This window comes from Lissotriton vulgaris, chromosome 4_1, assembly GCF_964263255.1.
Source record: "Lissotriton vulgaris chromosome 4_1, aLisVul1.2, whole genome shotgun sequence".
In the NCBI taxonomy this organism is placed as follows: Eukaryota; Metazoa; Chordata; class Amphibia; order Caudata; family Salamandridae; genus Lissotriton; species Lissotriton vulgaris.
The window spans coordinates 1122572296-1122598990 of record NC_141691.1 but is presented as its reverse complement, the minus strand read 5'-3'; the positions used below and the strand labels follow the sequence as shown (position 1 = coordinate 1122598990).

General features: G+C 43.4%; 1 protein-coding gene across 7 annotated transcripts in view; it reads right to left on the bottom strand.

The window, feature by feature from the left end:
- FHOD3 (formin homology 2 domain containing 3) overlaps positions 1-26695 on the bottom strand; it is a 1375152-nt gene that overhangs the window by 717885 nt on the left and 630572 nt on the right. For all 7 annotated transcript variants that reach the window (XM_086965361.1, XM_086965359.1, XM_086965360.1 and 4 more), the window contains exon 5: positions 11671-11776. In XM_086965361.1, the coding sequence (XP_086821487.1) occupies positions 11671-11776 (106 nt within the window). The remainder of the gene's footprint in view (positions 1-11670; positions 11777-26695) is intronic.

The window sequence follows — 26695 nt, the reverse complement described above, 5'->3', positions numbered from 1 at the left end:
CACCCGCACCTTTCCACCCGAACTCCCAAGTTCCTCCAAATCCTACTGAGCTACCCAGAGAAGAGTACTCCCTACGTCAGAAGGGAGGGAGCTCCGACTAAGTAGACCACGAACTGTGTTAAATCCCAGAACGGTGACCTAGAACTCCACCAAGGGTCGCCCCCGAAGAAAAGATAAACAAAGTCTGTGGTTCTGCCCGCTACCAAGCACCTTGGAGATGATGGAAGCAACAGGAAATGCCCACCACAGAGACTCAAGAAACGAACTGATCTCACAATTACCCCCAACGACTCGATCCACATGAACATTTCTATTGATAGGTAATCCAGGTGTTCAACAGTGCCGACAGAAGACGACAAAAGGACAACGAAGAACTCTGATATTTTTACTGTATCTCCTTTCTCTCCCAATCACCATTGGACTGACTATGCACCCACCGTATACAAAAAGGACTTATTTATATGATAATTTACCAGTTCTTATTCTATGATCTGTACCCAACGCCCTCGCTACGTGATTCTAGTCTGATATTGCATTACGATGACTTTTTCCTGCAACCAACTTAACAATGAACCCGCCTACTGACTGATGAGATTTTTCAATATGATGTTTATAATGTGATGTTTACGTACAGTTCTTTCACCCAAGTCCCCTCTCCCTTACTTATGATCACTGCATATAGGGGTAGATAGGAAATAGGCCAGCAAGATGTCTTGGAAATGTTAAAGGGAGGACTGTGAAAAATAAATACAAACTTGGTGAACATTATCGGCGCCATCTTGCCCCTTTCCAGGCCCATTCGTGCGCGTAAGCGGCAGCCATTTTGAGCACCATGGCCTCCCTGCCCCTCACTAATAGCCAGCGCGTCTCTCTCTCTCTTAACCTCGCAAGCATTCCCCCGCACGCTGACAACCCCCCCGCTCTCTCATGCCTTGGGTCATAAACCCCTCTCCAGCGCAGCTTCACCACGGAACCCCATCCTGTTCCCAGCGCGACACCTCCCTTCATTCCTTTCATGGCCTCAAACCCTTTTGATGCAAACCCCCTTTTCCTGTGTCCCCGTTTGTCTTCCTCGTTCCCAGGCTGCCACCTGACCCTGCGGATACTGTTTATTACCCCGTACAGTAGGAAGCTTCCCCTCCCCATCAAAAGACCCCCGAACCGATCAAAGCCCCCACCCCATGAGATCCGATCAACCCCACGCATTCCGTGAATCGGCGGAATGCCCTGCTGTGCGACCACCATCACCTGTTGTGACCGGGGTGGGGAATCCAACTGTAAATGTATGTGGGAACGGGTCTGGAGGGGAGATTCCGAGGATGTTCTTTCAAGTATTAAAATATTACGAGAATGTGTTATGTGCAATAAAGGTCGTAAACTCTAGTATAAGAGGCCCGGCCTCAGAGATGTGGTGAGAGCACCTCGTGACGATACTTGCTGTCTGAATTGATGTGTTCTCCTCCGGAGAGAATAAAATCCTCGTTTCCCGCCTTCCAGTCTCCAGCGCCTGCTTCTTCATTGATTAATATTGGTGGGTCATAGAGGCGATACCGCCGGGCAACATAAAAGGGTCTTTGGTTACCGGTTGTCTTTGGAACCCTTTTTAACAGATTATGACCCAGATCTTTTGACTGGGTTGAATGTGTGACATTGATCCACATTCGGTCCATCACCTGTTGTTTTTGCAAATACCGCTCTAAGTGTACTGGGGATGCCCAGACGTGGGTCCCAGGCACTCCACACCACTGGAGTCAAGCTAGCCGGGCTGATGAGAGGTGTTACCTCGAAACCGGTCCGGTCCTCGGATGCTTGATTCCGTTCTGGGAAGGACATGGCTTTTGTAGTTCGGACTGGACTGTTCCCATGGGGCACAGGGTCAGAGCTGATTTGCATATCGCCATTGTCTAACCCGGGGTGGTGTGGAGTGCAAAAAAACGATGGATTATGACCCAGATCTTTTGACTGGGTTGAATGTGTGACATTGATCCACATTCGGTCCATCACCTGTTGTTTTTGCAAATACCGCTCTAAGTGTACTGGGGATGCCCAGACGTGGGTCCCAGGCACTCCACACCACTGGAGTCAAGCTAGCCGGGCTGATGAGAGGTGTTACCTCGAAACCGGTCCGGTCCTCGGATGCTTGATTCCGTTCTGGGAAGGACATGGCTTTTGTAGTTCGGACTGGACTGTTCCCATGGGGCACAGGGTCAGAGCTGATTTGCATATCGCCATTGTCTAACCCGGGGTGGTGTGGAGTGCAAAAAAACGATGGATTATGACCCAGATCTTTTGACTGGGTTGAATGTGTGACATTGATCCACATTCGGTCCATCACCTGTTGTTTTTGCAAATACCGCTCTAAGTGTACTGGGGATGCCCAGACGTGGGTCCCAGGCACTCCACACCACTGGAGTCAAGCTAGCCGGGCTGATGAGAGGTGTTACCTCGAAACCGGTCCGGTCCTCGGATGCTTGATTCCGTTCTGGGAAGGACATGGCTTTTGTAGTTCGGACTGGACTGTTCCCATGGGGCACAGGGTCAGAGCTGATTTGCATATCGCCATTGTCTAACCCGGGGTGGTGTGGAGTGCAAAAAAACGATGGATTATGACCCAGATCTTTTGACTGGGTTGAATGTGTGACATTGATCCACATTCGGTCCATCACCTGTTGTTTTTGCAAATACTGTCTTGCAATATAAACACAAATGTCAATGCATTACCTAATAAAGCAAAATGGCGCCCCTTTATTAGAGAGGGTGTGTTGCACAAATCATTCTGGATGAAGCTATGCCCCTTTGCTGCTGTCAGTGTGCAGTGCCTGTCTGTGCATAGTGCTACTGCTGGTAATGGGAGACATCGTTTACTACGGATGCGCTACAATGCATTCCATTACAATGCGGTCATAACAACAACCGCATTCTTTCAGCGTAAACCGCTACATCGCAAGTCATTTCAACGACTTGTTGTAGGGGATGCGCTGCTGTTGGATTTACAATCCAACACCTTCCCTACTGTTGCTCAAACTGGAGTAGGAATAATAAATAATACTATTCTTAAATCCAGCACGCCCCCTACAGCAAGTCATTGTAAAGACTTGCGATGTAATGGTTTGCATTAAAATAACGCAGTCGTTGTAACGATGACGTTGTAATGGAATCGTGAAAAGCACATTCATAGTAAAGAGACATATTTCTGGTAACACAACATAAACCAGCACCAACCTAACTACAAACAGCTGAGGTGGCGGAAAAACAGCTAAAGTGGCGAAACAACCCATAGATTTGGCAGAGCAGCAGTGCTGCAGCTCTCATGCAGTGACTCGTCTCTCAAAAGCAGCTGCAGCTCACACCGCTAAGTTGTTTCTTCTTACTGCAACCACCAACTGCTGCTTGATCAGTTGAGTGCATCTATTCGCTAGCAATGGTCTAGGAGCTGTCAGATGTTTCTTGGCACTGGCAGGGTCATATGGTTTCCTCTTTGTATTTGCTCTTGGTTGCTTTGACTTCATTCAATCCTCTCCCGCCCAGCCCTGTTTCGCTGCAAGGGCTTTACCTTGTCACCAACTGATGCTGGTTGCCACATGTTTGATTGACTACTGAAGCCTTATGGAGGAAGTCAAATCAAGTTTGCTCTTCGAACACCGAGTCTAGGACAAAATGTTTTAAGGAAACCCCACAAGGAGCCGCAATGTTATGAAGCGCAAGACCTAGGCCCCAAATAAGTAGCATACATGGAACCCTAATAGAAGGAGCACTGCCTACATCATACTCAGAGGAGATCCTCCCAATGAACCCAGACATAGGCAAATTACTTATCTGTACTAGCATGGACTCTAGACTCTTAAACTAAGTTCCGGTGATTCATTTTTCAGTCCGACATTAGCCACATTAACTGAAATTATATGTATAATATTCTTTTTGGAGTTTTCAGTCTCTCACTCCCCTTCACCCATTGCTCTATTATTGTGCTATTCACACTTTTCTTCTGCCAACTTCAGCCACTGACTCACTTCACTGTGAGTGACAGCATTCTGCCCTTTCACAAGGAGCTCATCCACACACAAAGTAATTCCCTTACATACCAGGGATTACTCTGGCAATGTGTGCCTTTTGAGACGGAAAACATTTTTGCTTTTAGTCAGTATATAATTCTTATTGATGGATGAGGGCTGAGCAGCTTCCACAACAGTAAAGCTTGGCAAAAACCATGACAAAACAAACACTGACAAATCCAAATGGCTGATGGCCAACACCAGACCAGACCTATTGGCTTTGCCAATGCTTGTTCAGGTTGAATCAGCGATGCGTTCCACGTTGTGTACACATGTTTTAATACATGTACAAAGCAAACGCGCTGGTGTTGCAATAGAGCGCCACAGGGCTGATAACTAATGGATTCCTGACATTTGTTTCAGCTATTAGAGCAGGTTTCTGTGGAATCAAAAGATCTACAAAGGAGACAGACAGCTCTACATTTCATGTTAAAACACGATTTAAAACGCCATTAACCATTAAGCCCACATCTTAAAATACATTCTGTTGCGAAGCACATTTATTACAGACATCAAAGAAAGCGCGAACATTCAGCTCTCCCACCACCTCCTTTAGAATTATAGTAAGTTTACACGTTGTTTTAAAGAAATGCCTCAGTGTGAACCTCCCTTGAAGACGTTTATATGGTGTTTACAATATGACATTCGGTGCAGCCAAAAGCGTAACCTGTTGTAAATGACCTTGCCAACAGCTTCCAAAAATAAAGTAAAGAGAACCACTGGTATACACGCTGTTTCACGCCAGCCTTAAAAAAAATACTTAGAGCGACCGGTGGATTGTAAATTATTCCAGAAAGCACAGAAGGGGCAATAGTTCAGAAACCCAACATTCAAAGGGCAGATAACGAGAGGAAGCTGTTCTCATAAGTAATAGATGTAAGGAGCCCCAATAATTAAAAACAGGCAAAATATAACTCCTTTACTTGCATACATATAACACACATTTCACAGAATCCTCATCGCAGAGGCCACAGTAACCTACCAGGTCAGCACCATAAAATATGCCCACTCTCTTCAAAACCACAGAGCATGGTATCAGACCAACACCAAACTCACCAACAGAACATTTCACCAAATAAACGTACAACCAGGTGCTTGATGGTGCAATTCTCATTGCCCAAAAACATCACTCTCTCATCATGCTGCTCCACCTCTCTGCAGCATTTCACTGATACCAGAAACCCCTGTGTCCTCATTCTCCTCAAACTATCCCCCGTGGTTGGTCAAAGCTCTGCTCAACACTCTTCGACTAGGAATGAAATTTGATGGTGCTGTCCTCCACCAGTTCACCTCCTACCTGACTGACACACCCAGCTCACCCAAAAAAAATCCGCAGATGACAGCTCATCCAACTGACCTCAGACATTGTTCCATCTAACCACCAGTCATCTTCAACCTCAACATGAGGCATACCACTGTACTCCCCGGCCTGCTGAAATATCAAAGTCCACTAATATGTAGACAGTTTTCAGCTTTACAGATCTTGGTAGTGACATCACCCACCTAAAAGATTTTTACACCACCATTTAAGGCACAACTGAAAAGGAATCGCTATAAGACTGAGTTGCAGCTAACAACCTGAAGTACAAGAACGGTTCACAGTAATGAGCCACAGCGCTTCACTTCTCAATTACCAGACACAACCAAGGATCTCAGCTCCCCTCTCAGCAGCACCTTCCACATCAAGATCCACATCTCAATCAATCAACCAATCAGGGATTTGTGAAGCGTGCTACTCACCCATTAGGGTCTCAAGGCACTGGGGGAGGGGAGGTCGTGCATCTCCGAGTAAGCCGAAGATCGAGGTCCTAAGGCTTTTCCTGAAGGTGTGCAGAGTGGGGGAATGTCTGATGTTGAGCAGGATTTTGTTCCACGTCTTTGCCGCGATGTAGGAGTAGGCTCTTCCACCTTTCTGACTCTGCGGATGCACGGGGTTCTGCGAGGGCGAGGTTGGCAGAATGGAGGTTTCTCTTAGGTGTGTGGAAGGAGCCTCTTTCGTTGAGGTATTGGGGTCCAGTGTTGTGGAGGGGTTTGTAGGCGCAAGTGAGTAGCTTGAAGGTGACTCTCTTCTTGATGGGGAGCCAGTGAAGGTCTCATAGGTGCTGGGTGATGTGTTCGTGTCGTGGGATGCCAAGGACGAGCCTGGCACTGGTGTTCTGGATGGTCTGCAGTTTCCGGAGCAGGGATTTGTTGATTCCGTCATAGAGGCCGTTTCCATAGTCTCAAGGAAGATACACAGTTTCAAATTCTATGCCAAGCCAAGGTGTACCTTCTTCAGCCTGAATTTATACCTGCTCTTCGAGTAGTAGTTTTGTTATGAATGGACTGTGACAACACCCTAACCACTTGCATCCTAGACAACCATCTGGCTCTACTGAAGAGTATCCGTCATGTAGCTTCATAAAGCATCAAGGGTAGAAAGTACAATCAGATCACACCTGTGTGTCTCAAGCTCCACTGGCTCCACGTACCCGTCTTATTCACTTGCAAGATCAGCAGCTTCATATATAAGACAGTTAGCTTCAATTACACCCCAACGGCAATCTCTAGATCTGCTTAGAACACAACACATACAGCCCTGGAGCTGCCTAGCTTGTGACAAAGACATGCACAAAGAAGAGTAGAAGGCAAACCTTCTGCACATAAATAATGTGGAATATATCTCTGATAAAAATCCAATAAGCCCCTCAACTCCTCCAGTTCAGCAACTTACTGAAGCATCAGCCTTTAAGACCATCTTCAAGAAACATCTTGTCAAGCCCAAAAAAGTTGGTGTTGCCTCCGATTGACACACAAAGAAAGACCCTCTCAAGAAAATCTGTACTTGCACCATTCCTAACATGATATACATCCATTTCTCGTGTACAGATTCAATGATTTATAACTAGGGTTGCACTTTATAAGTAGACACACATACATGCATACATACATTAACATCTCAACATACAATTGCTGGTTACCTTCAAGTGCATTTGTTGCTGTTTTAGATCATCTGTGTGTAACACATGAACCTAATGTTGTTTCATATTCTAATTAGTGTTCTGTACTTCTTGTTTTAGTATTTAAACAACATTTTTATTGGTTAACATATTCATGGCATAAATAACTGTTTTGAACTAATACTTACAAATAAAATGAAAAAAATAATGTTTTATACTAGAGTAAACTTGGTTTCCATCTTTTCATATGCCGTAAATTTAAGGTATAATTTCTATTGTCGTTTTCCTATGGAGCCTAAGATTACCAATTTGTTAGAATATTGAAAATAATTGCATTTATTTAGTTCTTAATTTTACAATATTTGTGACTGCCTCCAAATCAATGTTAGATACTACCCCCAAGTTCTGAATGACCTTCTGTAGAGACAAAAACAGTTTGCAAGAGAGAAAGCGTTGGCCACAAGCTCCACTGGGTGAGAAGACAAAAGAAGACTCTTTACATGTTATGCGGGGTCAGCTGGACAAAGTTCTCTCTTGCAACAATATCCTATACTGTAGTTTAGATATGGTCCTATTCATATTTGATTAGGACTGTGCTCCTTTCAGAATACATACAAAAGTACTATAGGAATAGCTCATGGTGTGAGATGCTATCAACCATATGACAACCAAAAGGGAATCTTAAAACCATTGTCAAGGCATTATATTAATAATCTGAGCTTCTATATTGGTCAGGATTACATAAAATGCTTTCAAATTCCTTAACATACAGTACTTATTTGATATCTTGAAAAAAGATCTGGATAATTGATTTAATCAAATAGCTTAACAAAAGTATAATGGTACCTCGTCAAACACAGTGTCATGAGAGCCAAAGTTTCAAAATCCCCACTTGCGACAAATTTACAAACCATTGCTCTTAAACCTGAAACATTGACATAGTCAGTGGCTATCTCATAAATAGAGCGATACCAAAGGGGATGATGGACGGAGCGCTTGAGCCAATCAAACACTCACCCCCAGTCAAATGATCTGGGTTTAATCCATCATCATTCTTTAGCTCACTCCACCACCCCAGTTCAGACATGGCCATATGCAAATCAGTCTGACCCTGTACCTCATGGGAACAGTCCAGCCCAAACTGCCAAGCCATGTCTTCCCTGGATCGGGAACAAGCCTCCTGGGACTGGTTTCGGGTTCATAACCCTCATCAGCCAGGCTATCTTGAATCCAGTGGCAGAGTGAGCAAGGGACACACGTCTGGGCATACCCTGCCAACTTAGGGCGAACAAAGCAATACCAAAGGGGATGATGGACGGAGCGCTTGAGCAAATCAAACACTCACCCCCAGTCAAATGATCTGGGTTTAATCCATCATCATTCTTTAGCTCACTCTACCACCCCAGTTCAGACATGGCCATATGCAAATCAGTCTGACTCTGTGCCTCATGGAAAAGCCCAGCCGAACTGCCAAGCCATGTCTTCCCTGGACCGGAAACAAGCATCCTGGGATCGGTTTCGGGTTCATAACCCTCTTCAGCCAGGCTATCTTGAATCCAGTGGCAGAGTGAGCAAGGGACCAGTCCAAGGAGGACCTGCCTTGGCAGTTCGGGCAGGACTGTTCCCATGGGGCACAGGGTCAAGACTGATTTGCATATGGCTCGGTTCAAACTGGAATGACATGGTGAGCAAAAAGCGATGGATTTAGGCCCAGATATCTGTACTGAGGTGAATGTATGACATTGTTCTGCATTCTGTCCATCAACTGTTGTTTTTGCAATTATCTTATAAACAGGGCCACTGGAATTATGTGGTAGGAGGAGAACAAATTAGGCGGCAGGCTTGAGTAAATTATACAGCAAGAAAAGGCAAATTATGTGGCATACTGTTGCACATTTTGTAACAGTATTGCTTCATTATTTGGTCATTTCTACACTTATTAACACTGTCTTAGCATTGGCTGCATCTCATTAGTACCGGTTTAACACCAAAATATAGCAATATGCAACAGAAAGGTGACCAGTCCAACTTTGCAACCTCCCGCTGAGCAGCAACGTGTAACTTTTTTTAATTAACTTTTGAACCATTTGCGCTAGAAACTATTTTGTTTTGTTAAAATCTGCAGATTACACAGCAGATGATGGATTATGTGGCAAATGAGTCAAGTTTAAAATCATGCGAAAATCTCCGCAGCCGCACAATCGCATAATTCCAGTGGCCCTACTAATAAAGGGTGGTAGTTCTCTGGCGTTCATTGACCTATGCCGGACTACCATGATATAATGCTTCTGAATACAATTCTTTCTAAAGTCCTGACATTTTTCAATTCCAGAATGCCTCCACAGTTTCAGTGCTGAGATTGCATTCAACTGTAGAGAAATACCTTATATTACATTTATGAATTCACAAGAAAAGCTAACATCAACACTCATCATCAAAATTTGCGAAAAACTGCAACACCAGAAACAATTGTTAAAATCTGTATTAGCCTCACTATTACTTTGAAGAGATTGCACTGATGTCAAACAAGAACATTTCTTTTCTGTAAATGGTATCCATCCATTGTGAAGCAACGGAGAGATTGTTCAATATTTTGGTGGCAGGCTGGCAGGGAATTAAGGCTGCCACAGTGTCAAGGTTAGGAAGACCCTGTGATGAATATTTGAATAGCATAAGAAATTGGCAATATTTTCTAAATGTTTTCTTCACTCTAGCAAGAATGGCAATGCTAGGGTTACATTTTTTTTTAACCCCTTGCATGCTCATGACGGAGCGGTTCCGTTATGGCCCTGATGCCGCGCCTGCGCGGCGCGTTCTATTGAGCGGGCGGGGCCATGACGGAGCCGCTCCGTCATGAGCACAGCGCAACCTCGGCTCGTGACGGAGCGGCTCCGTCACGAGCATTCGGCCGCCGCTCTGCCCCCCCCCCCCAGCGCTGCGGCGGAATTGCCGCCGCAGCGAAGGGGTTAAAGGAAGGGAAATGCGGGTAACTTCGATGGCATACCCCATAATGTTTATAGTCTACACCAGAAGTTCTTAACCTGTACTCTGATGACCCCTGGGGAGGAACGTGAAGCCTACACAGCAGGTATGCGGCTCCTTGGGAAATTAAATATTATTAACGGATTAATAAAGTGTGCATAAATAAAGAAGCAAAACGTACAATTGAAGTTTTTAAAATGTTCTGTAAATGTGAAGGAATTTGAAATTGGAGGTTAAAAATTAATTTTGTATCCTCAGATTGATTCGTAGGGGCAGTGCAAGATCATCAGACAGAAAGAATATAGTACGAATTTTAGAAAGTATCATCCTTCCTATTATAAATTACAGTTTTTATATTTTTTATATTTGTTTGATATTTAGACAAAGTATTTGAAGAATGCCTGTTTCTATACTCGTTATGTATTGTTTTGTGGTTCAAATAATCAAAAATGCTTACGCTGGGGACCCCAGCTTTCAGTAATGACTCAGTGGGGTCACAGATTCCAATAATAAATCAGTGGGGGGCCCGGGCTCTACTGATGATTAAGCGACTGTCCACAGAAGTCAAAAGATTAAGAACCACTGGTCTAAGCAATTCTAAATATTTAAAACAAATTGAATTTGTCACCTGGAAATTCTGATGGGTTGGATCACCCTAATTCACCCAGCAGCAAAAAAGGGTTTTTGTTTAGAATTGTAAATGTAATGCTACTGAATGTGTGAACAAAGCAGAGCAACAACTATATGCAGAATATACAAATGTCAGGGCAAATCTCTCTTGGTGTGGGGAGGAAGACAGATGCAACAGAAGCAATCTGTTAAAAAATATCATTCACTTCACATTTCTGAAGACCAGTGATATTACTTGCCTAAGGGCCTTCTTTAGAGTTTGGCAGATAGAATACTCTTTCAAAATGTTGAGATTGTCCTGTAAACTGTACTACAAGTGCCATAGAGGACAAATCACTTGTATTACCTACACTGGACATTTGTCATGTTTGTGATGGAGTGCCTATTCTTCCAAACTCTAAAATCCGTAATGGACTTGGTCAGGACGAGAGGGCGTGTGTGTGTCAATTGCTCGATTATTGTCGTTTTTAGGTTTCTATTTCACACACAACATGGTAGACATTGTGGCCGTGAAGTACAACTCTTTCAAGATACCAATAACCAACAATGGTTGAACCATCCTTTTGATTTATGCAAATAGACTTCTTTGTCACATTGTCTCGATGTTGATCACTGCACATCAGGGCCTCTTTTGCTAAGGCATCTGTTTGCATTTCCAGGTCTTGCTTGGCAATGCAGTACACACCTGTACAGCTTTAACATCTCTTTCATTTTCATTCTGAGGTCGGCGGAAGTACTGCTGGCATCTGTAATTCTTGGATGTGGAATTACAGCAGTATTCGAATTGAAATCTTTTGGCATGAGGAATAAAATCGTAAAACAGTAATTCTGCACGTCATTCCGGTATTTAATTCTTTGAGATACGATTTGGTGAAATTTCTCCGGAAATAACAGTGGAAAATACACTTGTCAATTACCCATGGGCAATTACCACAAAACTGTAATATAGATTGCGGTGGAAACTCCTGCTTCTGGCTAAATTGTTTTAAAGGGAGTAATTGGAACGATGGCCTTAAAATACTGTAATGTCAGTAGGCCCCTAACATTCACGTTTCACAATTACTTACCCCTCAGGATGTAGTTCTGATAGTTCTGGTCCGCTTCGGCTCCGACTTTTATCAAGCAAGTCAGGCCTTCAGCAACGACGAACTCGTGCACCAGGTCTTTGTCATCCTGCCAGGAAGATACAGAGAAAGAAACAATTCAGGAGGGAATGAAGGGGCAGAATGGATTGCAACATAAATCAATTGCTACTGTGCGACTGCATGAAACAGTGTAAATCGTTTGTGCAAAAAGGCATAACCTTTGAAGCGATATGTCTGTCATGGGTGCTTGACATTTATTCAAACGTGGTTCAGTCATTAAATTCAAAGGCGCTACTTGTAACATATTTTTATCATCACAAAATGTGCTCCCTGTGGATAGGAAAAGAATTTGACCTTCAGCTTAGGAAAGGACAATTAACATTAAAGTGGCTGTTGAATGATGATAGTAACTCAACGAAAATTAACCTATTTTTCCTCCGTCGGCACTGTGTGTATGTGCTAAACCAAAATGAGAAACGAAGAAAAACGTTCTAATGCATGAAACGCTTAATTTTTTCTGGGTCAGGACACGTACCAAATTAAATTGTTTAAAACAAATCTTTTTTTAATGCATATATTAATGTTCGGAAGTGTTAGTCCATGCCAATGTGTGCAGCAGCAAAGGGATTTAAATTGTACTGCTGAACAGCCACGGCCCGTGGAGGGAGTTTCGGTGGGGCGGGGCGGGGGACGGGCAGGTTGGGGGGTGCTAATAACTGGAGTATGGATAATTGAAGGTAAGTAAACAATTTAATAAATAAAACAAATTTCGTAGCGCACCCTGCATTGCAATGCAGGGCTACATGTTCTCCGACAAAGGAATGGTCCTGGATCCCGACAAGGTGGGAGATGTACAGGAAGCCCCAGCACCCTCCAACATCTCGGAAATAAGGAGTTTCCTAGGGATGGTGAACTTTTGCGGGCGGTCCAACCTCACAAACCACGTGGCAGTGGGGCCCCGAACAGGAACAAGCCTTCAAGCATACCAAAGCAGCCCTGTCGGCAGACAAGACACTGTCACACTTCGACCCGGCCCGATACACCAACGCCGCTATGGATGCCAGCCCGGATGGGCTAGGAGCCGTGCTCATGCAGTTGCAAGAATATGGAGAGTGGGCCCGATAGCATATGCGAGCTGCTCCCTGACAGACACGGAACAGATAGAACGAGAAGCGATCGCCATTCACTGGGCATGTCGGCACTTCCATGTCTACGTGTACGGCCATCCATTTACAGTGTCCACAGACCACAAACCCCTCATCCCCCTGTTTCAAGGGTCAGCATACAAGCCTCCCCCGAGGACTGAAAAATGGATCCTTCAGCTGCAGGGGTAGGACTATCGAGTGGAATACAAACCAGGCTCATCCAATCCAGTGGACTACCTTTCGAGAAATCCCAGGGCCGCCACCAAAGCGGAAGAAGAGGATGCAGAAGACACTGAAGAATATGTCCGACTCGTATCGGAAAGATCCCGACCACTTCCCATGAGTCTTAAGACCATCAGAGAAGCCACCCGGAGTGATGAATGTCTGCGACTGGCCATAATAGCGGTCCAATCAAATGACTGGTCATTCAGTCCACCATGACCAGACCGCCGCCGCAAGCAAAGACCGTCCTGGAGTCAATTGTGCAGGTCAAGGGTGAACTTTCGATCAACAGCAGTGGCTGTCTGCTCCGAGGCCCGCGACTGGTGATCCCATCAAGCCTGGCTCAACAAGCTGTGGACCTCGCACACAGGGGACATCAAGGCATGGTAAAAATAAAAGAGTCGGCTGAGGGCCAAGGTGTGATTCCTGGGGATGGACCCACTGGTTGAACAAACAGTCAGAACATGCTCATGGGGCCAGGCATCAAGCCAACCGGATCACCATCACCCCATCATCACTGAAGAAAACCCCCAACGGCCATGGACGTGCATGAGTGTTGATTTTGGACACCTCCCAGATGGGCGCTTTGTCCTGGTGATCATCGATGACTACACAAAATACCCTGCAATCGTGATTGTAGGAAGTCAGACAGCCACGGAAGTGATTACAAAAAAATCAAGAAAACCATTGCTACCCATGGAATATTCGAAGTGCTGAAGACAGACAACGGCCCACCCTTCCATGGACAAGAATTTGCAGACTATCTCAAGGCCTGGGGAACTCAGCGTCGGAAAGTGACCCCGCGCTGGCCCCAAGCAAATGGGGAAGTAGAGAGGTTCATGCGCACTCTCAACAAAGTAATACGCATTGCGCATGCGGATGGATCACCACTCGAGTGGGTCATATACAGCTTCCTGAGAGAATACCGTTTGACGCCCCATCTCACGACCGAGGCAGCGCCAAGGCCGGCAAGCATGGGCAGAGTAGTGCGAGACACCATCCGTATCACCCAAGCTGGACCCCGTCTCAGATTGACGCTATAATGGTCCTAGCCAACAGGACCAGCTCCAATCACCAAGCCACGTCGACCGACGAGCCCGGATGTCGGTCATTCAAGTAAGGGACAGAGTCTACGTCAAGGACAGGTACCCTGGGAGCAAGTTGCGCCTTCCATTCGAACATCAACCATGGACAGTTATCCGCCAAACTGGCCCTATGATAACATCAGAAGAGTAAGCGAGGAAATTACACGCAACATCTCTTTATTCAAAAAGGTACACGCCGGGACTCCGGACCAGCAGCTATCGGACAACCTGGGCGCCAGGCCACGTCAACAGCCAGGGGAGGAAGGAACAGATGGCGGCCAAGGAACGACCCCCACCGAAGATATGGACCGATCCGACCATGGCACCCCTCCACTGTTTGGAACGCCAGCCAGAGCACTGCCAAGTTCCCCTGCGAGATCCCCTGAAGGGGAGGTCTTGCAGGAAATGACCCCGTCATTGTCATCCTCACGGGGAGAACACTCCAGATATGGCCTGAGAAGTAATCCCGCTCCATCCTCCCGGCTGGCATTCTTAATGGTGTGACGAACCAAGGACTGGAACTCTAGTGACTGGTAACAGATCTACATATTCAATGTTTTGTTTGTTATTTAATAAAGGTTGGAAGGAATGTAGTGTCCTTCGACAAGGGGTAGCGGTGCAGTCTACCCGCGTCGGAGGCTTCACGTTAGTGCTGGCACGTTTTGTCACACACCAGCTATAAATAAAGAGGAGGGGACCAGCTCAAGCAGTCGGGACCACGCTGGAACCAAAATAAGTTGTCTCTGGGAGATGCGTCACGTTGTAAATACCCCGCACCATGGAGTATCTTTTGCGCCGCCGCTGTGTCACAAAAGTGACGCAACGGCAGTGTAAAAGAGGCGCAAAGGACTTGTAAATCTGCCCCTTTGTGCTTCGAAGAGTCTCTCGGCCAGTATCTTGAATAGCACATTTTACAAAAATTATACAATTGGAGTCAAGCAAGTATTTCATGTTTCCAGACATCCCTAGCTGCAATGCTATGCCATGTTGTAGGTCTCCCATGAGCTATCTATTGGCATTTTATGACCAAGTGTAATCAAATTGAAAATTAATTTAGTGTTCATGAAATCTATTATTAAAATCACGTGAAATGGTGCTCTTCTTGAATTCAATCACCACCTGCAAAATAAAAGTTGACCAGCAGAGAACTGAGCAGGTTAAGAAGCAACATCTTCTACCTCCCACCTCAGAGCAAACTTTCTGTTCTGGTATCCACGGGAATTGCCTGTGTGTTACATCACCCACTTCGTAGATAATTAAATGATAATTTATTTTAGAAACAAATATCCACATTCAAGGTAGCTCTGCTTTACAAGATGAATCTAGGGATCACTAATTGCCACTTGGTTTCCTAGGAGATGGAGGAAAGGAACAAGTTATCCTTTTCAGGATGGACAGTGCCTCCACCCCATCTGACAACACCTGCTAAAGGGCTTTCTATGAGGGAAGGCACTCCCACCAGTCAAAAGAAATGGAGATCTATATAAAACCTGACAGCATTTAAATTCTCCTCTCTCCTTTACATATTTAGGGGCCCATTAGGATGGCGGGTGGATTGCCCCCGCCAGGCTGGCGGTAGCCACCGCCGGCCTGGCGGGGGCTATCCGCCCGCCATCCTAAGCAGAATGACCCCCGCCATATGAGAATGGCTTGGGGTCCGCGGCTTTTCCGCCCCGGTCGCCTTGCGACCGGGGGGAAAAGGTTTAACATGGTGGCATTGTCTATCAGACCCCGCCAGCCATATTATGATGGGCTGCAACAGATGCCGATGCCGCCACGGAAAGGCAGGCGGTCTTCACTTCAGGGGCCCCCTGCGGGCCCCTGGAGTGAAGGCGAGGGGGGGGGGGTTGCACATGGGGGGTACCTGTGGTACCCCCCAGCATTTGCATACACAAAGTGGCAGGCACCACATGGTGCCTGCCGCTTTGTGTATGCAAATGCATACATGCATTTTTTGCATTGTGGTGGGCATTGCTGACAGCACCGCCCGCCACAATGTTAAAAATGCAGGATGCGCCCTCCACTGTGGTGGGCGCATTCTAATACCCCCATGGGACCCCCGCCCTTATGGCGGGCGGTCCCAAGTACCGTGAGGATGGTGGGCGGGCAAAGTCCACCCGCCATCCTAATGGCTCCCTTAGTTGGAAGGAGCCATTCTAAAGCTCCAAGGCAGGTGGGGTCATTGGTGTGCAGATGGTTTCTTTGAATGTCTTCACTTCCCTGTACTTTCTCATGAAAGAGCTAAGGTGGGTTTTAGAGATAAAAAAACACTGAAACCGGCGCCAAGTTATCATAAAGAAACAGTCCAGAAAAAAAATAACAATGTCTGTAGTGGGGACCAGAACTTGGAATAGAGGAGCTAACACATGGTAACAGCCTTAATCGCAAGCAGAACTGCCCTTCACCTTAGCTGTTTGCTGTATAAGTAGAGATTCAAATGTATATTCTAAAAACATTTTCCGCTCCCAGGTGCTCATTTACAAAATTACTGTAGGTGTGAGAGTTTATGGGACTTGTTTTTAGTTGGTGGACGGTGGGGGGCTGGCTTGTGCATCACAAGAAAGATGAACCCTGAGTTTATTGTCTCGACATTCACTGGTGACCTACTATTTGCCCTCCACCTCTGGATTCAGGTATCCTCCTTGGCTTCTCATGGCCTTCAAGAAAGACACAAGCTGCCGGACAAAGTCTGGGCACTTAGCACTGTATGCTTTACCAGATGCCTGTAGTCTGAATACGATTCAGAAAACAGGAACAGACTAATTTGCATGTAGCCAGGTTCTGAGCTGGGATGGTGCAGTGAGCTAAAAAAACGGTGATGGATCAAGCCCTGATCTTTGGACTGGGTAAGAGTGGTCTGCTTAATTCAGACACACTGTTCATCACCACCCCCTTTTCTGAATTGTAGTCTGAATACAACCATATTGAGAGGACTATTCATGAGAAACAAAATACGAAATGTCCAGGTCTTGCTCAGGGAGAGAAGGTTCGCAGGGGACTAATGATCAAAATGCTCCTCGCGTGTCCATGTTCACCCCTGTCTTGGAGGGTTATAACTACCACTCTCCTGTCCAACACACCAAGATAAGTTTGTGATAGCATGAAGAAGGAAAGACATCCTACTCAACTTCTTATGTGCATGCCAGGCTCTGAGGTAAGCACGGGCTGGCGGCCATTATCAAAGGGAGAAAGTGGTACATGATTCCGTCTCCCCACGGCCATGAAACACTCACTAACAACCACCTCCACACACGCACTATCTGCGACAATCCGGGCAGAGAAACTGAAGCTCTGTCTGAGGCAATCATAAGTGGGGCATGTGCTTTCTCCAACTAATGTTCTTTCGTGAGCAGAATGTGACTCTGCCTCAGTGAGGCAGGTGTGGAAAGATTTGTCCACTTTTATGCCGCCTTCAAATTAGATATGTGACATCCTCTTCAATAATCTCTTAAAGCAGTTGTTATCAAGTCTCCTTTGCATCGAATGTGATCAGATGAGCGGTATCAGGAATTGGCTGCATAAATCGCGGTGCACAGACAGAATATCGAGTTCTTAATACTGAAGTGCAAGAATATCGAGTTGTGAATTTCCAAGTGGCATAATATCGACTGCAAGAATATTGTTGACCAGAATATCGACTTGAAGGTAAGAAATATTGTTTTCTGTAATATCAAAGTTAGTAATATCATTTGTAAAAATATTGTTGTTATTAATATTGATATTTATATTAGTGTTCAGTCTTTTTGTATGCCTGTTAAAAGTATGTAATTCATTTTATTGTATAGCTTTTTTTTATGTATGTGTGAAATTTTTAGAATTGAATTTTATGTTAATGAAATTATGCGTATTTTAGTTCTGAAGCGGGTTGTGGCTTTATAGGGGAAGCGGGTGGGAAGTATTTAATTATAATAAAGTAATTTTTTTAAAGTATTTATTAGTATTTTAGTAAATTATTTTATTAATTCATTATTCATTGATGAATATTTTTAAGTAATTAATTGATAATTATGTTTATTGTGTTATTGTTTCTAGGAGCTGGTTGTGGGTTTATAGGCAGACCCTCCAGGATGTCGCTATTTAGCGTTTTGCCACGAAATCATCGCTTTTAAAAAAATGCAGAGATTTTTACAAAAGTGCCGGCGAAATCGGCACTTTTGTAAAAAAAATGCCGCGATTTTTACAAAAGTGCAAGCGGAATCGGCACATATGTAAAAATCAGCTCACAGGGCATTAACATCTCCGTGGGAGAGCCAGCCTCTGACAGCCTATAGCCCAGGCTGGCATCTGCGCCAGGAATGCTGGCCTTCGGCCCGGGAAGCCCCTCCGAGGAAGAGACGGTGACCTGAGGACCCCACACTAGATTAGAAAAATAGACAATCGTTATCTGAATAAAATATGATCAAAACGGCAAATATCCAATTAAGGTTGTTCAAGTTATGAGCCCCTCTTAAAAGGTAGGAAAACTACCCGCACTTATTCTCTCGGCCTTATGGTAATGTTCTCAGTCTGAATATGGTCCGCATCAGGAATTGCAAAGGGGACAGTTTATGGCTCAGAGTGGAAGAGTAGTGCTGCAAAAGTTTTGAGGGTAAGATACTGGAGTGAAGGACAAGGTCCCCGAGCCCCGGGAATTGCCGGTGAAGGAGTCCTCACCCGCACTAGATACTGGTGTGTTCAGCCGCCTGCAAGTGCAGTGCAGCTATGGGGAACATGCAGGCCCTGGTGGTCTCAATACTTTTCCGTATCCGAGGCAGAACAGAGCAAATGGGCTGACGGGGTCGCGATCTCCTCACTGGAGCCGTGGTGAGTCGGGTCAGTGTGACGCTGATCTTTGTCCAGCAGGCGCAGAAACCTGCTGCAGTTGCAGTTGCAGTTGGAGGCAGGGCTTTCGCACTCACGCTAGACCGGTCTCTGTCTGCAGATGAGTAAACACGCAGGCCCTTTTGGTGCCCACGAAGTGCTTCTGGATTTGTAGATTGATGCAGTGCTTGACTTGGGAACGGGCCGGGTTTGCACGGACCGGGCGCGAGAGTCTGACTTTGGATATGGCGACATAGTGAAGATACAGTGACCTCCCCCAGGCAGCACAGATTCAGTGATCTTTGTTGGCCACAGATAGCACCCTGCAGAAAACAAGGTAATCTTCATTACTACACAGCACACTTTTCAAGTATATTTATTTCTTGCTAACAATATACATACAAGCTAAAATAGAAATCCCTTTTTAATAAACCTTACAAATTCAGAAGTTGTTTTAATATATGAAAGTATCGGTTGTCTCAACGCACCAAGATATATTTTAAATACAGGCACATTGGACATGGAAGGTGAGGGAGTAACATGACCAACTAGAGCATGGGCGTCAATTCACTAAAATGCTAGGGGTTCGTGGAAGGGACATCACAGGAAATGACATCACATCAGGGCCTATTTCAACGTGGAATACTCTGCAAAAACAGTTTCCATTGTTTTACAGCTGAAAATGAATGATTACGAGTAAAATAAAGTGCTGCAAGAATGCAGCTAAATTTCCATATTTGCGCCGCTAAATTTGCCCATCCATGCCTCTATACCCGGGGGGGTCTGTATAGGGGACTAGGGTGGGAAGTATTGTATTTATAATAAAGTAATTAACATTTTGTATTTATTAGTATTTATTATGAATTTGTTAATAATTGATTGCGCATTGGTTATCAAAATGTATTTATTAATTAATTGATAATTATGTTAATTGCATTATTGTTTTTAGGAGCGGGTTGTGGGTTTAAAGGGGAATAGGGTGGGAAATATTTTAATTATAATAAAGTAATTAATAATGTAAATTTATTAGTATGTATAATTATTTTTTTATTAATTAATAATTAAATGGTTATCAAATTTTATGAATTGATAATTATGATATTGTGTTATTTTTTTAGGTGCGGGTTGTGGGTTTATAGGGGAATAGGGTTGTAAGTAATTTAATTTGAATAAAGTAATTAATAATTTTTATTTATCAATATTTATTTCATATTTCGATTTTATAGAGGTGTTCATTATGATTAATTAATTGGTAAATATGTTAATTGTGTCAGTTATGTAGGAGTTAGTTGTTTGTACATTTACAGGAGAATATGGTGTGAAGTAATTTATTTAAAAATCATTAATAATTAATTTTTTGATTATAATATATTCATGTTAAATATATTTATTTGTTTGTAAAAAGTTTAAAACTTTTATAAATTAATGTTTGTAGTTAATTTTTAGTACTTTTTAACATTAAAATATGTTTGAAGCTTTTGTAATTTTTGATATTTTCATATGTTTGTTATTTTTGTGTTATTAACAATTTTTGTATTGTAGTTGGTATTTTGTTTCTTTTTTCTTTTTCTTTTTTTGGAAATATTAATGTTATCCCTCTGCTATCCAACACTTTCTCTACTGTTGCACTCACTGGAGGGAGAGTAGTAATTTTTACCCCTATGATATCCAACACTTTCCCTACTGTTGCACTCTCTGGAGTGGAAATAGTAATTTTTACTAGGGGTGGGCGGAATTTGCGTAACGCGAAATGGTAAAAAAAATCTCTGCGCGCACACAAAAGCTCTGCGAACACGCAGAATGGCTTGTTCCGCCTGTTCGCTATGCTTTTTTTCTGTTCTCGAACACAGTTTGTGTGCTCGGGGAGAAATATCTTGCGAACACGCATTTTGAAAGTGCGAACAATCAAAAAATGTTTGCGGATTCCGCGTTCCTTCACGGAATGCAAAATTACCCAAATTCTGCAAATCCCACGAGCGGAACGGAATTTACCACCTAGGCCTAATTTTTAGCGCCCCCCCCCCTCCCGCTATCCAACACTTTCCCTACTGTTGCACTCTTTAGAGTGGGAATAGTCATTTTTCCCCCACACTATCCAACACTTACCCTACTGTTGCACTCATTGGAGTGGGAATAGTAATTTCTACCCCTACAATATCCAACACTTTCCCTACTGTTGCACTCTTTGGAGTGGGAATAGTAATTTTTACCCCCACACTATCCAACACTTTCCCTACTGTTGCACTCACTGGTGTGGAAATAGTAATGTTTGCCCGCACACTATCCAACACTTTCCCTACTGTTGCACTCTCTGGAGTGGGAATGGTAATTTCTACCCCTACACTATCCAACACTTTCCCTTGTGTTGCACTCTTTGGAATGAGAATAGTAATTTTTACCCCTAAGCTATCCAACACTTTCCCTACTGTTGTACTCTCTGGAGTGGAAATAGCAATTTATACCCTTCGCTATCCAACACTTTCCCTACTGTTGCACTCACAGGAGTACAAATAATAATTTTATACCGTTCGCTATCTAACCCTTTCCCTACAGTTGAACTCACTGGAGTGGGAATAGTAATTTCTACCCCCCCCCCCGCTATACAACACTTTCCCTACTGTTGCACTCATTGGAGTTGGAATAGTAATTTCTACCCCTACACTATCCAACACTTTCCCTACTGTTGCACTCTTTGGAGTGGGAATAGTAATTTTTACCCCCACACTATCCCACACTTTCCCTACTGTTGCACTCACTGGAGTGGGAATAGTAATTTTTGCCCCCACACTATCCAACACTTTCCCTACTGTTGCACTCTCTGGAGTGGGAATAGTAATTTCTACCCCTACACTATCCAACACTTTCCCTTGTGATGCACTCTTTGGAATGAGAATAGTAATTTTTACCCCTAAGTTATCCAACACTTTCCCTACTGTTGCACTCATTGGAGTTGGAATAGTAATTTCTACCCCTACACTATCCAACACTTTCCCTACTGTTGCACTCTTTGGAGTGGGAATAGTAATTTTTACCCCCACACTATCCAACACTTTCCCTACTGTTGCACTCACTGGAGTGGGAATAGTAATTTCTACCCCTACACTATCCAACACTTTCCCTTGTGTTGCACTCTTTGGAATGAGAATAGTAATTTTTACCCCTAAGTTATCCAACACTTTCTCTACTGTTGTACTCTCTGGAGTGGAAATAGCAATTTATACCCTTCGCTATCCAACACTTTCCCTACAGTTGCACTCACAGGAGTAGAAATAATAATTTTTTACCATTCGCTATCTAACCCTTTCCCTACAGTTGCACTCACTGGAGTGGGAATAATCATTTTTACCCCTACGCTATCCAACACTTTACCTACTGTTGCAGTCTCTGGAGTGGGAATAGTAATTTTTACCCCTACGCTATCCAATACTTTCCCTACTGTTGCACTCTTTGGAGTGGGAATAGTAATTTCTACCCCTACGCTATTCAACACTTTACCTACTGTTGCACTCTTTGGAGTGGGAATAGTATTTTTTACAATTTGTTATCCAACACTTTACCTACTGTTGCACTCACTGGAGTGGGAATAGTATTTTTTCCACTTTGCTACCCAACACTTTCCCTACTGTTGCACTTACTGAAGTGGGAATAGTAATTTCTACCCCTCCGCTGTCCAACACTTTCCCTACTGTTGCACTCTCTGGAGTGGAAATAGTAATTTTTTCCCCTTCACTATCCATCACTTTCCCTTTTGTTGCACACTGGAAAGGGAATAGTATTGTTTACCCCTACGCTATCCAACACTTTCCCTACGGTTGCACTCACTGTAGTGGCATAGTAATTTTTACCCATACACTATCCAATGCTTTCCCTACTGTTGCAGTAATTGCAGTGGGAATAGTTAATGTTTACCCTTATTCAATTCAATAATTTTCCTACTGTTGCACCCAATGGAGTGCAAAATGTAAGTTTAAAAATGTATAACTATTTTAGTATTTTATTTTATAATATAATGTTTTTATTATGATATATTATGTTGTAGGTGTATGTATATATTATATATATCTATTTTAAAGTATTTTTTATATATTTATACAATTTAAAATAAATTAAAGTTATTAGTTTATTCATTATTTTAAAGTAAATATACATTAATATATTACATTTTATATATGTACGTAAAAATATGTTTAAATTACATTGTTTTAATGTATATTATATCTAAATAATTTATGTTTAGTTATTTTATAATATAATTGTTTTAACTTTTTTATATATTAAAAAAAACTATATTTTGGGCATTAATATTTTTACATCTATGTTTATTTTCTCGATATTTTTGTTATTTACATTTTAAAGATAGCATGTCGATATTTTGACATCGATGTTTTTGTCTTCAACATTTTAGACTTCGATATTCTGTCAGTGATTCATAAATCGCACCCTCCTGACAACGGTCACTAGTTACCTGCACTATTTACTTCAAGATCCAAGAACCGGTGCTGTGTGGAAACCTATTCAAACACCATGGGCCTCATTAGGATGACGGGCGGACTGAGATGCGAAGAGAGTACTAAACTTACCCTGGTGAGAGAGAGGGTGATGAAAGAGAAGGAAGAACGGGGGGAGTTGAGGGGGAAACATCCTCCAAGAAAATGAAGTGAGTAAGGGTGTGGAACAAGAAGAGGGGTTAAGAGGGGGGCTTCCCTTAAAAAAGGAGTAAGAGAAAAGGGAATGGTCAACGAGAAGGGCACTGGCCAGATTGGTCTGTTCAGCCTGGTAAATGCCATGTTAGGTGAAAACTTTGTCAAAAGAGGTTTGAGGATAATGGATCTCCAGAAGAAGTTTCATCAGGTTGGCTTTTCTATTAAAAGAAAACATATATAAGCAAAAGGACAGAGAGCTGCCACCCTACTGTGCAGCTATCTCTGCGCAAGCCAACAGCACCATCGTTGATACCCTAGCCCGGGGACTCGAGCACAGCATATCCCCACCGTCGCTCCAGGGTCGCTTGCGTCCTAAAAAGGGATGGTCGCAGTGGCAATGGGAAGGCATATTCAAAAGAGACCATGTGCTGATGCCAGGAACGAGCGGTTCTATGTGTCAAACATGTTTAGTTATCTGCCCTTTTGTGTATATGAAGTGCAAGGCTTTCATCCCAAGGGGGGTCTCTCAGCACTAAACAAAGTCAATTAAAGCAACACAGATGCAACTGGCTAGGTAAGGGAAATAAATGAATTAGCAAGTACTTTATCTTTGCAGGATAGCAGAAGGAAAATCCCACCACAAGCAGGAAGCGAGGGGGATTCCATTGGAGAGGAATGTATACACTCTGACTGTATGTCAGGCCTGGGCTCCCTGTGCATTATCACGGCCATTCTGTATGTTTAATGTTGAGCAAACATACAGATCTAAAGTTTCAAGCAAAGATGAAAGGTAGCCAGAGCCAGCCCTCCAAATGGAAAGAGGAGAGTTTATACTATGGGCAATTAAGTCCATGGCGCGCAGAAGAGAACATGGGCACAATGGTGCAGAGAGAGAAAGGTTTACACTTCTTCTGGGAAGATCCTGTTTCAAAGCTTTGTTTGGGAAGGACGAAACATCCGCATGATTGTCCAAGTGGACAGAGTGGGACCCATTAGAGCAGTTGGAGTATTTCACAGGCATGCACGAGAGTTGGGACAAAAAGGAAATAGAGGTGAGTGGAAGTGGGGTGGAGGCTTCAGAATCCTTCATCAGCTGATAGATTGAACACACAGTTTAGAGCAGGGGTTGGCAAAAAGGACGAGTCGCTCATGTATACAGCACCCACAACAACCAGACCTGTCCCCTGTTTCTCATTTAATAGGTAGCAGTATCGCTTAAGTCAATTGCATGAATTTAACCAACCTCAGAAAGATGGCAAGCCTCATACAGGCTCAAACATGTGACCAAACATTACACACAAATACTTCTGCAGGCACTCAACCTACAGAGCTTACTTCCTTAAGGAAAATTCAGCCTGAAAATTAACAACAAACTGTGTTTGCATTTTCGGGTAAAAAACAAATCCCCTCCTGCACTGAGGCAAGTGGTAATGTGGCAATGCAAGTGAAATGTTGACATGTTTTATGGAGGTTGAACCACTTTGCGATACAGCTTTCCAATAACGAATACTTTCAAACTCTGATTGGATTTTGTATGCAAACCAGATGCTCTGTGCTTGCACGTCCACTTTGCATCACATTCTTTGCAATATACCCACCTTTAAAGGGAGACAGGTCAAACTACTTTGAGAATATGTTCTTCTGAATAAGTTAAACTTAATGTGCATTAAATGTGAATAAAAATGTCCTTTGTGCAGCAAAATAGGGGTTAATTAGGTTAAAGTAGATTTCAATGTGTGATCCTCCTCTCCATAATTATTGCAATGGATTGTACACACGGAAGCAGTGATCTAGTTCTGGGGTTTTTGTTTAACAATCTGTGCACTCTGGTAATTGTGGTCCTGGTTCACTTCAGTCGGTCTATTGAACAAAGACACCAGAAAAACAATGATTTGTCAAAGAAAAGATCCAGACTGGCTTTTATTAAAGGTATTATCAAAAAGAATAAGGAAACAGATTTTTGTTTTCCCAACACACTGAAACCAGTCACAGCTGCAAGTTCGTTCATAATGAAATATCACTGAAAACAGTGCCTCATTTGAGCATGTGGTTTCCGGTGCTCAGCACCGGCACCTAATTGTCAATACCAGCACTTATGACAGTCTGCCACATGATGGCACTGGTTGTCTAATTTAGAGATGAACGCAACAACAGTTGTTTATTAATTAAATATAAATGAGAAATTACTAATATCTGCTGATGAAGCCATTCTTATAGCTATAGGGGCCTGGAATAGAAAAAATCGTAACACTTGTAGGAGTGGGAGTTAGTAGTTGTGTTGGTGATGTCATTGGCAGCGCTGCCAAGGGCAATGGGCAGTGCAAGCGGGAGTGGCCTCCTAAAGGGGGCCCTGGCATTAAAATGTTTTTAACAAAATAAGCACTGACTGATACTCCTTATAAAGAGAAGACTTACCAATAGGCCAGGTCAATGTCCCAGATCTTTACAGCTTGACGTTCACAACATTTGATTTAGCAGTGTCAGCACTACCAGAAGGCAAGGTAAGGCACACAGTTCTAACCTTGCACCTCTTTCAATGGCATGGGGTGCCATTGAAAGAGGGTGCCAGCGTGAAATTTGTATTTTGCCTGGAGCGCAAAATATCTTCATATGTTTTTTGACCATCAGATGAGAGAAGCTCGCTAATAGAGCTAAATATCACACTGAAGCATGGTAAGTTTAGTAGCTAAGCCAGAAATTCTAAATTATAATTCATTGTCTTGATTGGTCCTTTGGCACCACCTAATTGAATAGCTCTCTGGACACAGCACTTGAAAAAGAAGGAGACAATCACATTTCAATTATAATTTACCTCATATAGTCTCTTATAAAGTGTATGTGGTGAGGAGGATTCCGGAACAATGCTGTGACTCAGAACTAAAGTTTGGACCATAAATTAAAAATAATCAGGAGTGCATGACCAATAGCACGGTACTGTCCCTCTGAGGGGATCTTTAGATATTGGTTCATGACATACTGAGTGACTATCAGGCTGGTTTTTGGAAAAAAGTATCAACCATTGACCAACTTCTTATGCTCCAACTCCTTTATTGGAAGACAGTATCAATAGAGGGTGGCAGCCTCTATTTGATATTTGTCGTTTTAAATTCAG